Source organism: Streptopelia decaocto (assembly GCF_964273445.1).
Source record: "Streptopelia decaocto genome assembly, chromosome: 11".
NCBI lineage: Eukaryota > Metazoa > Chordata > Aves > Columbiformes > Columbidae > Streptopelia > Streptopelia decaocto.
The window spans coordinates 12,093,317-12,114,575 of NC_138666.1; the positions used below are offsets into that span (position 1 = coordinate 12,093,317).

The 21,259-nt window shown below is 43.7% G+C and overlaps 1 protein-coding gene across 2 annotated transcripts; it reads right to left on the reverse strand.

Moving 5' to 3' along the window:
* Window positions 1–439: 439 nt before the first annotated feature.
* Window positions 440–20,645, reverse strand: ZDHHC1 (zDHHC palmitoyltransferase 1). Of its 2 annotated transcripts, none has more exons than XM_082062551.1 (11): window positions 20,508–20,645; window positions 18,291–18,509; window positions 16,552–16,727; window positions 15,829–15,930; window positions 14,856–14,980; window positions 14,358–14,516; window positions 10,819–10,931; window positions 5,310–5,395; window positions 4,606–4,675; window positions 3,821–3,929; window positions 440–3,471 (listed from the first exon to the last, which is right to left on the reverse strand). In XM_082062551.1, exons 2-11 carry the CDS (start codon window positions 18,507–18,509, stop codon window positions 2,993–2,995), a joined length of 1,638 nt encoding a protein of 545 aa, XP_081918677.1. In that variant the 5' UTR covers window positions 20,508–20,645; the 3' UTR covers window positions 440–2,992. The 2 variants fall into 2 exon arrangements, with proteins under 2 accessions (XP_081918677.1, XP_081918676.1); XM_082062550.1 differs by having other exon boundaries at window positions 4,606–4,699.
* Window positions 20,646–21,259: the final 614 nt, after the last annotated feature.

The window sequence follows — 21,259 nt, forward strand, 5'->3', positions numbered from 1 at the left end:
GGACTATGAGCTGTTTCCAGTAGAACAACAGGAAGGTGAGCCCAGCCTGGGAAGGGGAGAACAACTAAATGTTGAACCTGAGGGAGGGCTCTGTGCTCCTGGAAAGGGTCATGTCCCAGCAAACTGCCAGCAGTGCAGGACACCTCCTTCCTTCCCAGCTTGTGCTCAGAACCCACCACCTTGGGACACGCTGGACATTTCCTTACCTGGAGAGGAGACAGAGCAGAAAACATGGCTCCACTCACCCCAAAGCGCACAGCAGCCTGCCTGCAGCACGGTGCACAGAGGGGAACGCTGTCAGCCACACACAGGTCAAGGTGCAAAGCCCAGTTACAACATCAGAGGTGCAGGGAAAAATTGGGGGCGGGGGGGGTGGGGGGCACGCATCAACTGGGCAGATAAATGAATGACTGCAAAAAAAAGGAGGAAACTATTTAGCAAAGGGCATAGAAAATTTTATTGTGGACAGAGCTGCCAAAGAGCTCCATACATGACAAAGGGTAAGAAAACACGTAAGGTCTGCTCAGGGGGACCTGCTGGAAAGAAATTACTGATGCCTTCTGGGGAGGAGGGACAGCTGGCCTTGGCAAACCCTGAGTCCAGCATTTCTGTGCAGGATGACAGCAGATATGAAGAGAAACAACTGGAAGGACTTTGTCTAACCATGATCTATCAGGGAGCAGATGATCTCTGTAGACAAGCCATGCCATGTCTGCTGGTCCACAAGGGTTGGTCCCACACACACCTGCTTTTCCAAAGGGTCACACCACCGGCAGGTACCACTGGCCACAGCAGCAAGGGAAGCTGCAAGGAGTGTAGCTACAGACCAACCCTTCCTGCAAATTTAGACATAATGACTTAACAGCTATGTGAGACTTCACTTCTGCTGATCAATGGCTCATATAATTCAGAGTCAAGGTTCCACATTCCAGCTCTTTCAGGAGTCCAAAATCAGATGACAGAGGAGGTCAGTAAGACAGCCTTTCTTTAAAGAAGCCTGGGGTGAGCGATTGTATCTATGCTGCCTTGCCAGAATTTCCCAAGGACTGTCCCCAGGGAGTGCTCTGCCAAGATGGTCCTGTCTCTGGAACACACTTACCCCATAAACCCTTCAGCAAAGGGAAGATTCCCTGAATCCAGCTTCAGCTCTGCAAGGATCAGGTGTTTTCAGGAGCAGCTGCAGCACTTTGCCTTCTTGAAGGCACATGCTGCTTGAAATTCCCACTGCATGGGCACCACACAGCACGGTGTTGGCCAGGTGACAGTGCTGAGGTGCTTTCCAAGGGAGCTGGGCAAGCATTCAGGAGTGCTCCTGGAATGGGCTGAGGCTTTCAACATACAACAGGTGCCCTCCTGCGTCCCTGCTGAAGTGAGCTCTCCAGAAGGAAACGTGTCTGAGCCTAAAGCTCCAGGGGAAGTGGACTTCGTGTGGACCTCAAAGCAGCACATAAGCCAGCATGAGCACTGGGATGACAGGCAACAAGCCAGGCTGGGAAGTGTGTACATCAAAGCTGGGAGTCCAGCCTGCCTGTCCCATGTTGGCTGTGCCCAGGGGACATTTGTCCCCAGATAGCCTGTCCTGCTCTGAACCATTTCTGATGAATGCCTGCAGACTGAGCTAGGTGAGGAACAGCTTAACTTGACTCACACAAGGAAGGACAAAACAAAATAGGGTGCTAACCTGCACCCACCGTCATCTTGGAGAAAGGGTCAGATGTGGTTTTCATGTATCAAAACATTTGGTAGAGTGATAAAGACTTCCCAGGCTTCCCCTTCTGTGCTGATGCACGTCTTTGTTCACACACACCAGCATGCAGCACCAGGGGCCTGTCCAGGAATGGTGCAACCAGCCAAGCCAGCTGCTGACTCTCAAGGTGCTGGAGAAGCAGGGGCTGTGCAGGTTACACAGCTGCCAAGCGACAAATCATGACAGGCACATCCATGATGGTGGCAAGCCCCATTGGCATGTGTGCGTAGCTGCTATCCCAGGCTCTGCAGTTAGCTGGCTGCTGGGCAGATCTGGGCTGGCTGGCAGCCTCAGCACTCAGCCAGGAACTTGGAACAGGGAATGCTGCCTGGGGAAGCAAGAGGGCAGGGGAAGCTGAGGTGTCACTCTCTGCTTCTCACCACCAGCACAGGGTGCTGTGACTTGAGGCACTGGCTCCATGCCCCAGTGTCTGTACTGCAGAAAAATCCTGCAGCAGACTCCAGGCTTGGCTGTGGACTAGTGTGGATCTGGCAGCCCAGGAAATGGAAAAGTTTCAGGACTTGCTGTATCCCAGAGCTTCTGATGAGAAAGCTGAGCAGTGAGGCACCCCAGGCTGCTGGGAAGGCAGAGCAGGTCAAACCATGCTGCCTTACAGAGGACATGCTGGTGGAGTGGGCTTGAGAGTGCACAGTAGAAAGCGGTATAGGGACAGGGCAATCCTGAGGTTACTCCCTGACCACCTGCTGAAGCTCCTGCACATGATCCAAAGACTGACAGGGTGTAGAGAGATGGGAAACTTAGTTTTGAAGGTGCAGGGAACAGTGGAGATGAAGCCTTGCTCTTCCCCACACACACTCCCAGAAAGTCACTGCAGTGTGAGTGTACGGAGGGCCAGGAGGAGACAACCCTTTCCTATAGAAAACACTCGAGTTCTCTCTAGCAACACACCTACCTCAGGTTTGCCACCTTATTGCCTCTTGCCCTTGGTCAGGTAGCAAGAAATGTCTTGCTGCAGTCTGATAGCAAGCACACAATGCAAGGATGAGGCCCTCAGCACTCCTTGGAGTACTAATGCTGCAGTCCCGAACCAGCGGGAGCACATCCCCATCAGGGGAGGCTGCTCCCTTTTGACAAGGAGTGTGGAACTGGGCTTGGGGGCATTCCTGACTTAGGAAGAGGCCACAGCCAGAAACAACAATGCAGCAGGTTTTTTTTCTGCCTCTCAACTCGTTCTGTTGGAAGATGGACAGCATCAGGTAAAGGGACGCTGCTACCTCCAGGGAGTCACTGGAGTTTGGTGCATTTTCTGTGGTGTGGCTCAGATGTGCTCTCAATGGGCTGGAGCTGAGAGACATGAAGTTCTCCACTGCTCCTACTTACAAACACAGCAGGAATCTTTGAAAATAGTTCCAGGTCTTGTTCCACATGTCTGTCCTGCTGGCAGGTTTTCCTTTTTGCCTTGTGCCCAGAACACAGATTCTTCTCTCTGTCACCTCTGGGATTGTCTGTGGACAAGAGATAGTCTTGAGAGTTGCTTGAGCTATTCTTAGGAGGCCCACGAAGGGCCGTGCTCCCAAGGCGAGTTTGAGCCACAGGAATCTCATCCATGGACTCGGCAGACTCTGAGTGATAGTCAGCTGGGGGTCCCGCTGCCTGGATGAGGCTGATGCTGCTGGGGGGCACAGCAGCTCTCAGAGGAGAAGCTGGCAGTAGGAGACGAAGGCTGTGGGAAGATGAGGAGGCAGCAGCCGTGGCTGGGAACCCTACAAATGGAAAGAAAAGGAGAAGAAAGCTTAAGAAAAAGAGATCCCTCAACCCCACAAAGACATCAACAGGCCCTAAAACTCTGATATGGCCGATGCACTAGTGTTAAAGAAAGCCATACATATATTTATGCAAAATTAGATATGAGAAATGTACATAATTTTACACTCAGTGTACTCAAGTCTGATCACTTCAGAGTATCTCCGAGCACTCAGAAGCACTCATTTTCCCTTCTTAGACAAGTTTAACTTTCTGCCAGTGCTGGTTTCTCATGACACGCTTCACTTCAGTGTGCCAGCAAGCAGAAATCCAGTCCAGCAGCAGAGAAGCTGACTGGTACACTCTCACCTGACTGGGGATCTGGGAAAGGTGGCCAAGGTCCAGCATGTGTTTGAGATCTGTTGTCCATTGCTGAGGAAGAACCTTTATGTGTCTTCTTTCTTCTTTTTTTCTGTTGCTGTAAAAGCAAGAGACCCAAGAGAAGGGAAGTCACTTCATCAGCCCAAGGTAATGAGACACTCATGTTTTGTAATTACTACCTCTCTTTAACATCTCCTATTTTTAATAATGAGCATTAGGTATGACCAAAGGCTAAGAATATTTCATAGTTTAAGACTGAGTTACTATAAAGCAACAAGAGAGAACAGATATTTAATGAACACACACACACACACACACATTATCCACATAAAGCAATTCTCTGTGTGTAGGTACCTTTAAGCTGTTGCCTCATATGGCTGGAGCATGTATGAGACCCTGGTGGACAAATGCATTTGTAGAGTCAAACTAGAGGAGGGGACCAAAAATCACATAGCACAGGAAATGCAAAAAGTGAGATAGCTCTTGTCCAAAAGAGAAATATAGTCAAAAGGAAATTTTTCATATAATCCAGATGACAAGACTTCGATTAACTGGCTTCTGGAGAAAAGGGGGAGAGCACCACCACCTGCCATTTGAACAAGAGGGGAGAGCATCTGGACACAGGTACATGGATATCAAGAGCATAGCAAACTTGGCTTTGGACAGCTGTTTCACATACTCTAGCTTCATAGCCACACACATCATCCTCAATGTCCTTTAACATCCACATTTGAACAGTGTCAGAGGTTATGGGATGTAGCAAGTCTGCTTACCTGCGATGGGACCACAAACTGAAGAGCTGGGAGGTCAGGGGAGGAGCTCTGCTCAGGGTCAGCTTTGTCGCTGTGGACATAAAGCTTCAGAAAACTAAAACACACAGCAAATATACAAGGTGATTCCCTTAGACATGACTTAATTCAGGTCCTCATTTTGCTTGCACATAAGTATCAGCCTGACCAAAGCATCCCTCGCTTCATGCAATATTACCAGTGAAACTGCAGAGTAACTTTTCCTGCACAACTGTGCAAACTATGAAGAGTTTATCTTGCCTTCCCCAGGGCCAGGAGTTAATAGGCAAGGCTTAATTAAGAGACAAGGATGTTGTTTTCCCATGAGTGCTTGCCTGTGTTATAAACTTCGCTGTTGTGATTCATCTCTTGACAATCTGAAATCTTATAACTATAATGAGCTCAGTATAGGAATTACAGGACAAATCAGGCAGCTTTAAAGTAACTTTAAAATAAAACAGCCTACACAGAGTATTCTAGGAAAGATATTTTCCCAGAGGAGGGGAAGCAATTACTCCTGCAGGTAATTATGCTCCTGAAACACAAAGATTTCACGATGCTTTGCTCACAACACTGGTGCTCCCCATCCTCCTTGGTATTTTTGGTTTCGGGTCCATCAGTGGCTTTGGTGACCACTTCCCATTCACCATACATGCTGCTGGGAGACTCCTATCTATGACTTCACTCACCCTTTTCCTGAAGTTACTGTTGAGAATTCCTCTGCTTGCATATGAGGGTCTGTATAGCCAGGGTTACCTGAAAAAAAGTCTGCTTCCTAGGGAAAAAAGAAAAAGAAAGAATTAACATTTTCAGACCAATATGGACATAGTGGAGAAGAGATTTTCCCTACAGACATGTCTTCTTCCTCCTTATATAATCACATGCCAGATATTTTCTGTCCTTAAAGCTGAAATGCAGCAGGAGTCTGCTACTTAAGAAGATGGAAAACCAAGATTGAGACAATTAGAAGTCCCTCATTCATTCAGTTAGTCCAGCCAGTATTTTATATGGCTCAAAATAAAATCAGAGCACACAGAGACCAGCTGAATCATTTCTTGGGATTGCATTCAAAATATCACTTAAAGCCTCCATTAGTTATACAATTCAATCATAGGAGTTAAGCACTAGATGTAAAAAACGTTTAAATTCAAAATGGAGGCAAGAAAAATGAAAGCATGCAACAAACAGGGAAAACTGTTTGCTGTTTCTTGTGTGAATCCTGTACGGCTAATAACAGTGCTGTTTTTTTAAAAAACAATGTGATATATTGCACATTTCCCTCAGGTATAGCTGAACTCAAAGTAATGCTATCCGAAATTTTAAAATTGCATTCTTTCACAAACATATCAGACGACTCCATGAATAAACCTCCTAAATCCAAGTGTCTGCATTATGGAAAAGGGCTCCCAGTTCCCCCTCGGAAGAACACGTTTAAGATGGTCAGAGTACCAACTGACACAGGGTATGAAGCTCCATTGTTAAAAAAGATAAACTGTGCTCAGGAGAACCTTGATGCTACTTTTCAGCTGCTCCTAAACTTGATTAATTAGCAAGACAACTTCCTCTTAAACATTTTAGTACACAGTAACTATAAAGACAAATATACATTTTAAGGCAGCTTTTAGGTGGCAAAGACAGAGGGATTTTACATGCAATAGGCATTAGCTTCCACAAAATCTTAGACAAGCTCACAAAGACCTATTTGTCTGAACAGCCTGATCGGCAAATTGAAAAATGAAATCAACATTGGACATCCCACAAATGGGTTCCTGGGAGACCCAGGGCCTCAGCGCTTCAACAAATTCATAAGCAATCGACAAAAGAGCAGAACAGCAATATGAAATCTGGTGATGATACTCCCTTGTGTAAGGCAACAAAAATTAAAGCCAATCACAAAGAGTTGCAGAAGATTCTTCCAATATTGAGTTATGGGGTGATAAAATGGCACATGAAAATGAATATTGCAAGATGGAAAGATATAAAGTCATGCATATGAGAAAAGTAGCATAAACTTTACATACAAAGCTATGGTTTCTGAACTGGAAAATAATTCACAGAGCTGCACTATCAGTGGCAGCCAAGAAATAATTTCAGCTGATAGGAATGAAAAGGAAAGGCATACAAAAAAAGAACACAGAAAATAGTTTCATGTTACTGAATAAATTCGTTGGCAGCCTGGACACTGGATTCCCTAAGGAATTCCAGCATCTTTCCTCACAGAAGACATGGAAGAAGGTACAGAGGAGAGTGACAGGACCAGGGGAAGGTGTGGAACAGTTTCTGTACAAGGAAGAGCTAATGGGGCAGGGCTCTTCAGTCAGGAGAGGAAATGCTCAGGGCAGATATGAGTGGAGAGAGCAACTGGTGAATAATTACTGCCACCGGATACTGCAGGTGCTAAACGTTGCATGAATTCAAGCAAAAGTTAGCAATGTTTCTGTGAGAAACCAGCAAACACAATGCTATTTGAAGCTCTGTGCTGCAGAAGCCCCTAAGACATATTGGCAAGTGCTGGCAGAGGGTACTGGGGACAACGGCTCCTGCGCTCTTTCTCAGCACCCACAACGGGCCCGTGTCAGAGCCAGCATGCTGCTCTGATCAGCCTGGCCCAGAAGAGATGCTTCCAAAATTACTAGCTGCTTTTGAACACCTTGGCATCAATGTCTGGAGTGTCAGTACTTGTGTAATTGTTAGATAAGAGAGTTGCCAAACTGGAAAGACTTCAGCCTTTTGTAATATGCTCTTAGTTTAACTGGTCTTGTCAAAAAGGTGGAAAGGAATTTGCAGCTGTTTTTGGTGGTAACATCAAATTTGAAGGGAATTGGTTTAGCAAACCCAAATATTAGAACTTTCTGATTCGATAATTATGCTATTTGGGGTTATTACTGACAAGGTTTATCCAAGTGCAGGATTAACTATCTGCAGAAAATGACCATATTTATTTCAAACAGAATTTTTAACTCGAGTCAAATCATTGCTCATCATTGACTGAACATCAAATATGCACAACTGTTTCCTCCGAGTTCCTTTGGGACCAAATTCTTAACATTTACATTCACGCCTCATGCACCTGAGTCGCAAATGAAGGAAACCAGACACAATCTCGTGTCACTGTAAGCGTACACATGGGGAGATGTAGGTGGTTTCAGAGGAAAGCACAGAGTGGTTGAAATGAGCTGCAGCAGGACATGTGCAGCAGCTGCAGCAGGACTGTGCAGAATATAACTGAGAACAATCAGGACTCAATTTCAACAGCATACAGGCTGCAGGCCTGGCATTTTAAAGGAGATTAATGAATGATACCTCTTGAGAATATCATGAACAACTCTTTCCAAGCAAGGAGTGAAAGAGCTTTTTAAAATCTATTTTGCTCATTTCAGCCGCCTATAAATTATGTATAACCAAAGCAGCCACATAAAAGAAAGTAAACAATTAGAGCTGACTAGCAGAAACAAATGGAAGACTCGGTCAATAGAAAATACAATGTTCTCTCAGTGTGACAAAAGCTACAAAACATGGCGCAGAGTCCCAGCCTCCCTTTGTTCCCTGTCGTTAGCAGGACAGCCAGCGTACTTCCATTGCAACAGCGAGACAAAGCCACCCTTCACAATTTGGCTGTTAGGATTCAGCTCTTGCTGAAAACATACAGCTCAATCAACACACCGCTCAAGTTCACTGCCACCTTGCAAGTCCTGGTCACGCTCAGACCTCTTCTAGAGGTGGAACACCAGTTGTGTCCACTCCAAGGTTCATGGTTACAACTGCAGGATGAATTCAGCTCCTTTGCCTGCTGCAGCTGCTCCCACCATCCACTTCAGCGAGAGCCACAGCCCTGAAATGTTGTCAGGCTAGAGGGGAGGCAGAACTGAACAGGAAAAAAAATGGCTCCTACCAGGGAAAGTGGGTCCTGTTGCAGGTGTTGAGGCTGAGAGTGAAGACAAGCTGCATCTTAACCAGACATTGGAAGAGAGATGCAATATTGGAAGTGTGAGGGAACCTGAGTAAACTCCATCTTTATTCTTTAAAATAAAACCTCACCAACCTGAATCAGTGTCCAAAGTAAGTTCAAAGCTTTAGGAAAGTGGAGGGGGGAAAAAAATAAAATAATGATAAAAAAAAAAATCACATTACACCTGACCTCACTATGCAAGCCAGCTCCCTGGTACGAAGGAAATTATGCATTAAAGCATTGGTTTTGGTTTAGTTCATATTTCTTTGGACAGCTATGCAACTGCCTGCAGAGAGAGAAAAAAACCCCACACAAAACCAGAAAAAAACAAACAAAAAAAACACAACAAAAACCAAAATAAACAAAAAAGCTCCAACAAATAAAAAAAACCCTGTAACTTCCACAAGCTGCTCTCAGTATAGTAATAGAGGCAAAAGCTGTATATGTGCAACTGATTTGCATCTTTTGTGACATCTGAACCACTCGAGTGTGCAAAATTAGAGCTTTTACTCTGTGCATGTTCTGAGAAGGACTCTACAAATACATAAGAATCCTTTAACCTGAAAAAAAATCCTTTAACCTGAATGTAGCTGAAGACTTACAGACAGACATGGAAAAACAAAGCCAAAACCAACAGCCAAGCTTGAATAAGGCTCAAAACCAAGGATTAAAGGGGAAATGTATGTTTCTTCTTATTCCTTAAAATGAATGAACAGTTAAGACAAAAGTGGGAAGAGGATGAGTTCCATTTTGTGCTTGCAACGTCTTGGATCAATTACAAAGGGTTTCTGTGTTCAAGCTAAAGAAAGCTGTAGTCAACACAGCTTACAAAAGGCAAGTCACTTGCTGTACTCCTACTCCAATCTATTTGTTTGTGTTTATCTCTGGTTGCTATGTAAGAAACAAGGAAAATCTGGTGGGTTAACAGTTTTCTTAACAACATTACTGGGCATCATCCAGTCTTTCTTGTTCCCCGAAGCCCTAACTGAAGTCCTGAAACACAGCACTTTTCACCCTGCTCCTTCCAGGCTTGCTGCTTCAAAATAACTATATTCACACAAATCTAGAAAACCACCAGCAGAGACAGAACATCATTGAATGGCTACATCCCAAATGTGTACACACACCAAGTCCACCCCGTTCAAATCTACTTTCAGTATCAATCAAAATTCAGTACCTAGGAAATTTTTAAGAGCTAATGCTTTATTATTGTGCTAATCTTCATGGTAAGCAGAGCTCTATGAGACAAAGTGCCAAATATTTTAGTTGTTATGGAAACCTCTGTTTAAACGAAAAGTTCAACTTTTCCAATGCAGTGAAAAAATATATACCAAAAGCTGAGGTCTCCATGTTATACAAAAGGGAATTCACTCATTTACCCCTTTGCTTTGATAGGGAAAAACTGCAAATGAGTCTAGATAGATCCCTGTATCATTACACGCAGTACTAGGATGAAGCTTGGATTTAATTTCTTATGAAATATAAAACTGGCTGTATAGTAGATAACTTAATCACATTAAGTTAGATGGAGTTACAGAGGCTCACAGAATCACAGAATAATTTAAACTAGGCAGACTTTCTGGAAGTTTCTAGTCCAACTCTTTGACAAAGCCAGTACAAAATTTGTTCTGTCAAATTTTGAGTAACTCCAGGGATAGATATCAGCCCAGGTTTCTTCAGTCTTAGAGCCTATCTCACCTTCCATCATGACTTGAGATACCACTCACATGAGCCAGCAAAATGTGCACTGCCACCAAAACTGACGGTCCTGTCCCCTCCAGTGAGAGGACCCTTCCCACTCTTCAGTCACCCTTGTTCCTGCTGACACAGGCATTTATGTGACTGCTTGGTGAACCAGACGGGAGGGAGCCAGGCCAACTAAACACGAGCTCAACTGTTTTTTTAATAAAGTTTATTCTAACTCAAATGAGCTCCCCCACCCTGTTCAGTGTATGACTGTAACAAACAGCTGCGCTGGCAGAAAAGGATAGTGCAGGACCCAAAACAAGTGGTGGAGGAAGAGAGTGGGTGGGATCAATTCCTTTGAAAGTAGTACTTGTTTATACCCAAAGTGTTCATCAAATTACAGATATTACATTCTCTCACATCCTACTCAACTCCAAATTACCTCTGAAGTCTTATCTTCAGCAATCACCTCTAAAGTTTGGAACTTGCAAAAGTGAAGCAAACTTTACACTGCAGACAAGAGAGACTATTTTTGAGAAATGGACTGAAGGCAGAACGAATACCTCACTGGGTCTCACTTGGGAGGGACAAGGCTCCAGTTGCTTGTCTCCCTCTTTTGCGTCTTGCTGGGGACGGTGCTGCAGGATGTACTCGTACGTTGTCAATTTGTTCCACACTGGGAGGAAAGAAAGAGCTGTCAGTGCAGGAAAGGCCACTCCCTGATTACACCTGTGCAAACAGTCTGAATAACTATACAATCAAATAGTAACTATAAACATGAGAAGACTGATACTCTAAGCCAAAAGTACCTTTGCACTGTGTATCTTACTATATCCTTTATTGTCATTATCACAACATATAGTCCCACTGTTCTTCTAAAGTCTCATACATGGTACAGCCTTCTAGACTGCAGTAACTTGTTCAGCTCATTTCAGAGCTAATCCATTATTCATACCCAGTAAGGGTAAGATCTGTATCATACAGAAAGCCTAGTCAGTAGTTAGAAGGTACACAATGCTAATTGGAGGAAAGAAATTCAGCACATTAGTGCATCCTGTAGAGGACATCGAGCCAATGTCCAAAACAGTCAGCATTAAATGCCCAACCTGTTTGATGCTAAATAGATGAGTTCAGGGTTTATATATGCCTGAGTGTACGTGTTTTTAAGGGCTCTCCCACATAAACACATCTGCTTCTCTGAGTGACCAAGAGCATGTGACATTTCTGAGCAGCTTGCTTTCTTCATGAGACCCAAATGTTATGAGGATCCAAAACTCAGACATTCCTCCTATAATGACCCTATTACAGTAAACATTCTTAAAACACAAAATCAGAAATAGATGCTGAAGGTTTTTAGTGCACGGCCTGGTAGTCATTCTTCCTTTTTACAGTAGCATAGTACTTAAAGCAGATACTCAGGATATGGAACATCCAGACTAAAAATCCTTTCTCTGCCTGAAGACATTCGTAGCAGTGATATCTGACCTCTCAAATCCATACCCTAAACACAGGACTACTTCACAGGGAAGTGGGGAAAGCAGAGGAGAAGGTGCCCCTCCTGTTAAACCAATGACCTTATGAAGGAAAAAAAGAATTCAAGCTTCAATTTGTGAGGAAGACAGAGCATGAAAATGAATGTGAGTCTGCAACCAAGTGATCAGCGAATGCACCTAACAAGGACAGTGCAGGGTGCTGGCCAATGCTCCTTGAATTGTACCATATGCTTTATTTGAGAAACAGAATATTGCTCCATAAGCCAAGGGCTATAAACCATTTCCAACTTGAAGTTCATTGGTTTCTGAATACTTAACAGTGTTACTTTTAAAATATTTTAATAAAGTTATTTAGTTAAAAAAATACTGTATTTGTCTGGTTGGATAACACTGCAACACATAATTAGAGCTTGTGAAGAGCGCCATATCCTTTCCTATATTTCCTACTAAATTTTTACTTTTATTATGCTTACTATTGGCCTCTCAGTATTGAATAAAAAGCAAATATCCTCCCCCCAGGCTTCTGAGGTACCACACTTCACTGAATGCCTCTGGAACTAAGTCTCAATCAAGACTGGTAATTTTGAATACATGGACCTACCATTTTAAAAACAACCTACTTCTTTCCTTTTGAGCGATAGCAGTGAATAATTAAAATCAGGACAGTAATTCTGAAAATTTTGCTGTGATTGTAACAAAGCTGGATTCTAAAATTTTACAGTCATGCCTGATTTAAGACAGTTTTTTAAATAGAAGATTTAAAGACAATACCACTCACAAGGGTGCTATTTTCTTTCTGTAATTTAACTAGTAAAAAAAAGGTTCATGGAGAAATACTAATGAACAGTAATTGCTTTAATTGTTAATGGCATTTCTAGTCCCAAAAGGAATTCGACAGCTCACTCTGACACTGTCTGCCTTAAAGAATTCAGATGAGACTATTGACATTTATATGTATGAAACAAGAGGAATTTAAAGGAGACATACTTTGTCTTATCTTCCTGAATCCCAGTTGTAAGGCTAATGCATACTCATATGTAACACATAATATAGGCATCAATACAGTAACATTGCTCCTTTTAAGCGGGACTTACACACCACACTTCTGTACAGCTGGAACCAGTTTCAATAGGGTAGCAGATTTCCATGTAATACAATATTAACAAAAATTGACAATAATTAAATTCTGTTTCCATGTAAATCATAAAGATTTAAAATTGGGTCAGAAACAGAAGTTAATTTGGCTCAAAATTTATTCTGAAAGAGGAAAAAGTCACCCCAACAACAACAAAAAAAAAAACCTCAAACCCAGAGCAGAACTGGCATAACACATCCCCATTTCTGTTTGACAAGAGAAAGCACGTCTTTATCCCAAGGAGGGAGCACCCTCTGGTGGAAGTTGTGCACATAGACAGGATAAATACGGCTTGGTACTAAACCAAACAATCCTTACTTTTTCATGCAGAGGAAAACTCCCTGCAGCAGCCCCAGCATTCTTATGCTTTCAGTCTTTCTACAGTGCTAGATCGACCTTTGAAATCTCCAGGTATCGCCACTAACCCAGGAAAGTTAACTTTCAATTCCACCAAGAAAGTAAAATTTCAACGTTATCAAATTTAAGTTAAGCTCAAAGAAGCTGCAAAAGGAAAATGACGGTCAATGACCTCACTGTCTGGAACGTTAATGTCAGCTGAGGAACACTCACCCGTCAAACCCCACACTTCAGCAGCGTTACTATTTTGCTTCTGGAACCACACTGGTTTGTGCTGACCTAGTTTGTGTTGGCATCTGCATCGCTGCTGACAACCTAAAAACCCATCCAAGGATCCTCTGTAACTGCTGCCCTCATTTCTGTTCCACCACATCCCTTCTTCCCTAGTTTTAGCACCACTGACTACTGCAAGTCTAAGATCTTTACTCATCATGACTTATGTCAAGCAGCCAAATAGCATTGGCTTAATTTCAGACAATGGCTGAAAAAAGGTTTTTGATGCCCACCTGTACGTAAACAAACAGAAATATCCCTGCTTGACAGAGCAACAAGTAGGAGATGTAATGTGGAGCCTTGCTGAAAGCCTCTTCTGAATTCCACAAGTCTTTCTGTTTTGATACAGTACAACTTCCATAAAGGGACATTGACTCGGATGTCAGGCCTCCTGTTAGAAATTTACCATCTGCATTTCTCTGGAGTAACAGAGAAACAGGCTCTCTCACACAATAGAAGAACTGCAGAGCACAGCAAAGAGACTCACAAAAACCCATATGCAGAGCCAATCTGAATCTGTCATCACTGTCACTAAGCTGGAATTAACTAGTTCATCCCACCTGGCCTCTCTCCTTCTCTCCTACATGCTCTCAGCTCCAGGATAACCCTGCTCAGACACATGAATGCACAGGCACAATGCAAGCCTCATATTGCACATGCACTGATAAGCCTGCCTGGTACTGGGGCAAAAAAAAAAAAAAAGTATAATATTAAACCCAGATTTTCTACCTTTTCAATGGCAATCTTGCACTATGTGTATGTATTTGTGACACAGGTGAACACATGGCGAATACAGAGGGAGTAGAAGAAGCTAAGAGAAAAAGAAATGGAACATAACACCTACTAAGATAGATGTGGAAGGTCAGGAGGTGGCCTAGCAAGATCACAGTCATTAAGCTCAGAAAAATAAAAATCCCAGCTGTGACCAAAATGCCGGATGCCTGAGTCTCAACAGGAACAGCAGGAAGAAACACAAACCAGCGGTCTGTGTGGTTCCTCAGAGCTGTAAAACAAAAGGAGTTGGAGGTGAGTAATTATCCAGGTATTAAATATCTTTCATTACACTTCACAGCTGTAAATGTTGTTAACTCAAAAATAGCTGCAGACCCATTATGCACTGGAGGCCTAAGAAATCTTGTGTCCGCAAGGCCTTTAGGAAGAGCAGTTAGCTCTGTAAGGAAAGACATTCCATCCAGCTGAGCAGAGATACTCTCTCAGAAATATTAAATTGAAGCAGTAAGGAATGGGAGTTTCTCCTCAGCAGGAGAGCCCACAGAATCCAGCACCACACAGAGATTTGCTGGTTGATTCACAAGATGCTCAACTGAAGCACTGCTAGTACCATCAAAGTGCTGGTCGGAGCGGAGCATCCCAGGGTCAATGAAGAACTCCACAAAGATGTAGCAAGCGACGAGCAGCAGGAGCCCAACGCCCAGAAGGGCAGACAGCACACTATTCAAAAAGAGCCTGCCAAGAAGGTGAAAAGTCTGAGTGGCTTCAGTAACATCACATATACAATTCAAAATCCCAGCCTCTAATAAAGATGGAGATATAGACAGCTATCCCAAATTACTGTGACGCTTTCTTCTACTTATGATAGATACTGGCTAACAGTCTTAGGTCTGATCTGTTACCTTAAAAGACAAAACTGTGATCCTTTAGAGCAACCATGGTTACAAAACAGTCAGGTATATTTGGGACAGACAAAGAGCTTCCTGCACAAAATCTGAAATCAATGTAATATGGCACCCACCAGTAACAACTCTTTGCTTTCCGTTTGGTTTCAGTGCAGGAAAGTAAACTGAGAAGCAATAATCAGTGATAGCCTCCTTACTCTTTATCTTAAACCTGACACAGATTAGAGGTGCCTGTATGCTGCTGTTACTCCTGCCAATTGGCAAGTCTCATTGGGAAAGCATGCAATCTGGCTGCAGGTTGTTTCAGAGACAAGAACAGCACAATCATAGTTCTATTCCCACCTCAGCTCTCTGAAGCATTAAGGACACCCAATTAACATCCCATAAGCTTTTCCTAATACAAAATAATAAGATTATATTCTCTGTTTTTACTCATAGATGTTCAGCTACAAAGTTCTAAGTGTAGGAGTTTTATCCCTGGTCATTTGAATGTCATAATCATGCTGGCATTTTCCATCTAGTTTTCTCATGACTGATTTTACTCAGCCAGGGTCTGAAAGAAAAGTGGTTCTGTGTGGCTGAGTACAGACTGAACTGAGATGCAAGAGAATCTTAGGAAGAGAAGGGGAAACATTACTGACGCAGTCTTGTGCTCCTGTCACTATGCCAGGCTCTTACCAGTAATTCCTCTCTCCCACACAGTTGTTGAGCCATTTGCAGTGGTGATCAAAGCCACACACACACTTGTTGCAAGTGCCACAGTGCTTTGACTTGGCACTCCTGCCAAAGAAAGGGTGGCGTTAGTGTGGCAGCACCAGCTCATTACCATGACTTTCCAGTGACACAAATACAGGGGGAGAGAGCAGCAGAGATCGTGGTAAGAGTGAGGAAACCTACACCAGGAATATTTCAACACCCAAACATATTGGCCTTCGTTGGATCACAATCCCAAACACCACAAAATCCGTCTTTTCAATGTACTGTGCAATTTCTACTTTGGAGATCGTAGATTTCTTATTTGAAACCCTCTGCAGTTCTACAAAGCTTGATCTCAATCTCTGCCCACCAAGCATTCCCTGCTATCATATTAACATCTAGCCAGATACAAGCACACATGGACAAGTTACACCTTGTTAGGTCAGACAACAACATCCAAATAACATGGAACAGCGCAGTCCTCTCCACACAACATGTGAGCAATTAAAGAAAACACAGAACCATGCACACATTTGGCAGCAGGCATCTACCCAAATAACTGGACCCTGCCAGATGATGAAGTTTAACATGCACTGTAGAGCTTCAGAGGCTCCATTTCAATCTTGCAGTCTAACATTAAAGACTAATGGAGAGGTGTAATGATGAAGACGACAGATTAGTAGAAGGGAAAGAGAAGATACTTACACATTGACATCACAGACATGGCAATGATGGTTTTCAATGACATGTGCATGTTGATTACGATTGAAGGTGGCCAGAGGCCCTAGATAGTTTTTTTCTCGCACATTTGCATCCGCAGGATCAATGGAGACTGCAGTAAGATGAACAACTAAATGGTAGATAAAACACACTCCTGGACACTGAAGTACACAGTTAAGGATTGTACAACTGATTTAACACAGATGTTTTTATCCTTAATACACAAAGTTCACACAGATGAGAAATATATGGGTCAGAATTAGAAACCACTATATAACTGATTGCAGCACATTAATCGGAGCTTTATTAACACAGACATTTGCCCTGTAATAAATATCCTCCAGAAGAAGATAACTAAATCTACAGGGACAACCCTCATTCTATTCTACTCTGCCTCACAGAATGCCGTTCCTAGCACACGAGTTTCTAAAAATTACCTTTACTTACCAGAATCTGGCCCCACATGCCGATCGGTGGCATAGGTCCATGTTTCTTAGTTCATAGAGTCCTTGGAAAGGAACAGTCAGTTAAGGCCATGCACACACCCCTTCACAAGGCCAAACTTCCAGAAAAGAAAAAAAGTCACATTGAGGAACTAGTCCTGATCACACTGCTTTCCTTTTCCTCAGTTAGGATCCCAAGCAAGAGGATCACCCCTTTAAAATAGGCTCCTACATAATTTACATATGGTATCCAGAATTTGTCATTGTTTCTTGAAATATCTGCTTGGATTCTTACTTCTAAATGCAGTAGCAAGTCAAGAGTAAATACACTTTAGAATACTTTTGATCAGACTGAAGTAATTGCCGATATTTGCAAAGAATAGAAAGCAGCAACCCTGCGTGCCTGGAGTACCACTGGGCTCAAGAGTTTGTTTCTCAACATATTGTGATTAAATGAGCATGCATGCAAAAATGAATCTTCTGGTTTTTTGTTATACACTCAGATGTGCACATCATTGATCATACTAACATCTATGGAAAACAGAGCAGTGTAGTAAGAGAAAAAAAAAGAAAGGTTTTGAGAGGTCTAACTGCCCAGAGCTCTGATGGCTGGCATAGCAGAATCGGAAGGGATTTGCCTTTGACACAATAAAGCACTACTGTCTTTTTTAACTGGTAATAAAGCCTTGGGACACATTAATCTGTTGAATTACAGGGACTTTAGACTGAGTTACGAAGATATTTGATAGACAAATCCACAAGGTTTGAACTGTGATAATAGCAAGGGTTTGGGTAAGTAAGATAGGTATGTGTAAGACCACTGTGAGCAATCACACCACAGAATCAAACATAAAAAGTTGCCTTTCAAGACATATTCAGTCAGCACAGGGAACTGTGGCTGCCCATCATGGCAAGGATGTTCCAGGAAGGGCTTTTTTAGTGCCACTTCCCCCAAATCCTGCAGCACACTTGTAGAACAATAATATGAGGTAAAGGAGACACACAGGCAGAAGCAGACAGCAGAAGAGCCTCAGAGCTAAAGAATGTAACCTTAGCAGAGAGTGATGAAAGGGAGAAGCAGAATGTTAGTGACCTACCTAAAGCAGAGGGGCAGAGAGGATCCCAAAATAAGTGGGATTTGTAGATAGGGGAAGATCAAGATTATGGTTATAGTTCAGAAAAAGATTCTGGCTCAGCTCTTTTCTCCTATGCTTTCTATGCTACCTAACACCTATTTAAAAAAAAGTTCCTCTGTCAGTTCTTCTCTTGACCAAAGGATACGATATAGCCAGCAGGCAGCCAGTGGCGAGGCAGGAGAGGAACCAGGATTCCAAAGCCAACCAGCGCAAAGAAAAGGTACAGCAACCAGGCAGTAATCTGGTAAAGGTGCAGAGGCCAGCTCCAGCCATTCCTTCGAGCACGTTGGACCTGCACCTCAGGAAGAGCTTCACTCAGGTTTTCTGGAGCTGTCTTATTAGGAGGTTTATTGCAGATATTCATCTATATAAATCAAAACCAGAAAACAAAAAATATGTGATATAAAAATATTGTGACTGAGCCCCGGTCCTGGAGATATGCTCCAAAGTAGACAGAAAGTTGGAGGGACTAAAACAACAACACACCTGAGGAGAGACTTAAATTGAGCAAAATGATCAAAGTGGGTATTTCGGTGGCAGTCCAGAGATGGAGTATGATATGCTGTGGTCTGAGGATGTGTTCATGTCAGAACGCTAGCGCGCGGAAGTGTAGTGAGAGAGGATGGCCCTGCTGGAGCACATAGTCTGGAACTGCAATTTAGCACTACACAGCATCCAAGAAAACAGAGACTCCTTTGGCAGCAGCAAAACAAGTGGTAAGACTAGAAACCGAAAAACTGGTAATGTAATGACAAAAAAGGGGAAAAGAAGCAGGAGTTACTCCACAACAGAAATATAAAGCAGACTGTTGCTGGAAGGACAAAACAGAAAATTACATATGCAGGACATTCATGCAGGAAACAGCTTGGTTATTCAGCTGTCCCACCACATCTGGATTCCTGGCAGAAGAAAGCAAGATTTAAGTGCAAAGATGAGTTACAAACCATAACCTGGAAAGTTCTTGATGTTTATGACTCCTGTTTGCACAACAGCTAAGAGCTCAGAAGCAATTTCTCCTTTTTTTTCAGTTTATGTTGGTTTATTAGTTGTTGTTTTTCATTTGCCACAGAGCCAGGATGAAATTTTAACAATAAAGAATTGAGCTGCTCTGCTTTACAGAAAACTCAGATGATAATGGTTCCAGTACCAGAAAAATGCCAGAGGACTGGCAGACAGCAAGTGTGCCAACGCGCTGAAAGAGCGAGCAGAACAACTCTGAACTTGGTACATCTTGCAGCAGTCCCAGGCAAAGGGCTGGAAACATCTTTTGGGGTCGACTGATAAAGAAGTAGTGGGTAAGAATACAAAATAATGTAATTTATGCTTATCAGCACAGTCTTATCAAGAAGCAGGACGGAAAAAAACAAAACAAACACTAACTTCAGTCTTTGAAGAAATTGGTAGTATCTACCTGCATTCACAATTTAAATTGCTACATGGCAACTGCCTCATCAATGATGAGAAATAGTTACTAATCATGTGATGCTTTTCTCATTAGGTTGTTGAAAACTTGCTTGTGCCTCACTTTGAGCTACCTGTTACCAAAAAATCACTCTGTTTATTTGAAGCTCCCAGGTTTCTCCTTTCTCCTACTAAAAGCCTGACCCAGGGAGCCAGAAATCCCTGCTTCACTGCAAGATTTTGCTGTTTTAGAACACAAGACTGGTTTAACATGATGTTATTTAATGTTAAAAGCTTTAGTACAAGTTGACAGAATTTTTAATGTGCTGAACTACAAGTAAAGCTCATGTAAGCTGCCTCCTGGCTGAACTACCCCTATGGCTGCAGCCATCCCACAGCAGCGCCTGGCTGGTAACAGCCTCTCAAGGAGGAAGACAACTGTGTCAGTGTCTGCCCCGTTTGAGAAGCGAAGCTCCAAGAGGAGCCTTTCACTTACAACTCGAGGGCGTCTCTTGTAGCTGATGCACTGATCATCCGCTGCTACCTATGAAAAACAAAGCTATATGCAAAGAGACCCAAGGATACAGCATCTCCCCTTCCCAGCAGGGTGCCCTGTGATGTGGGTATGCCCGGCACTCCTTTCTAAGAAAACAGTGGATATGAAAAACAAGGTATGAAGTCACCATCAGGCCTTACTTGGTCACCATAAACTCAGGAGAAGCAACTGAGTTGATGCTAGTCGTTAGCTATACTAGTTAACCGCAAGTCTGCTGGGAGTTATCAGGTTCACTCCTCCACATGTTCAGTCCCGGGACAGCCAAGCGCTGGGCGGCGGGAGGGAATATGCAACCGGCCGGCCTGGGGCACCAGCACCTCCCGGGGCCGGGCCGGGTCCCGGGCAGCCCCCCCGGTGAGGGCCGGGCAGACCCCCCCCGCAGCTCCACCGCCCCCTTCTGCTCACCTTCTCCCCGCAGAGGCGGTTGAGAGCGGCCCCGTACCCGCCTCATGCCCCGGCGGGTAACGGGGCCTCCAGCTGAGGCCGGCGCGGCAACACCCGGTGGCTCCAGCGGGCTCAGGCCGCTGGGCCCGTCGCCACGGCAACGGCCGGGGCTACGGTGGGACGCAGGGGCCAAAATACCCCGGGCGCGAAATGGCCACTCTGGGCTAGCGGTGGGTGGGGGGGAGAACGGAGGGTCTGGTTTTATATGGGCGCCACACCTGGGGAAAACCTGTCTTCTGCATGCCCCAGGTGCTAAATCAGTAACAAGACTGGGATGTCTGGCTCAGTAGACAAGCAGCAAGGATGCTGGAAAAAAATATTGTTGCTTTGCAAAAGTTTGACTATGATTAGTAATCAGTAATGTGGGTGCTAGTTATTAGTCAAGTCATGTTGCACCTGAAGGTTTGAAAGGTATAAAAGCCCTGTGCATAACTACATTTTGTTGACCCAAAACTGAGTTGTTCACCTGGTGTGCAAGGAGATGAATAACACCCAGAGTTGAGATATTTGTTTATTTCTACTTGAAGCTTTCGAAGCATGTAAGAAACCTGCACAAAATCACATTTGGGGTGCCCGGTCTGGCTGGGACACCTCATGGGCAGGAATAAATATTTACCGTTGTCATTTTCTACTTTGCACCCAGCCTCCCCCAGTCAACACCGGCCAAGCTGTGGATCTTTCTGACGCAGCCCCACCAGCCCAGCCCATAGCCC

Bases quoted from the DNA above. Each gene is read 5' to 3' on its own strand.
- ZDHHC1 (XM_082062550.1), bottom strand. From the start codon at position 18,509: ATGAATATCTGCAATAAACCTCCTAATAAGACAGCTCCAGAAAACCTG. The intron at 15,931-16,551 runs GTAAGTATCTTC...TTTCTTTGGCAG, and splicing joins CATGTCTGTGATGTCAATGT to GAGTGCCAAGTCAAAGCACT. The intron at 3,930-4,605 runs GTAAGCAGACTT...TTGCTTTTACAG, and splicing joins AGTTTGTGGTCCCATCGCAG to CAACAGAAAAAAAGAAGAAA.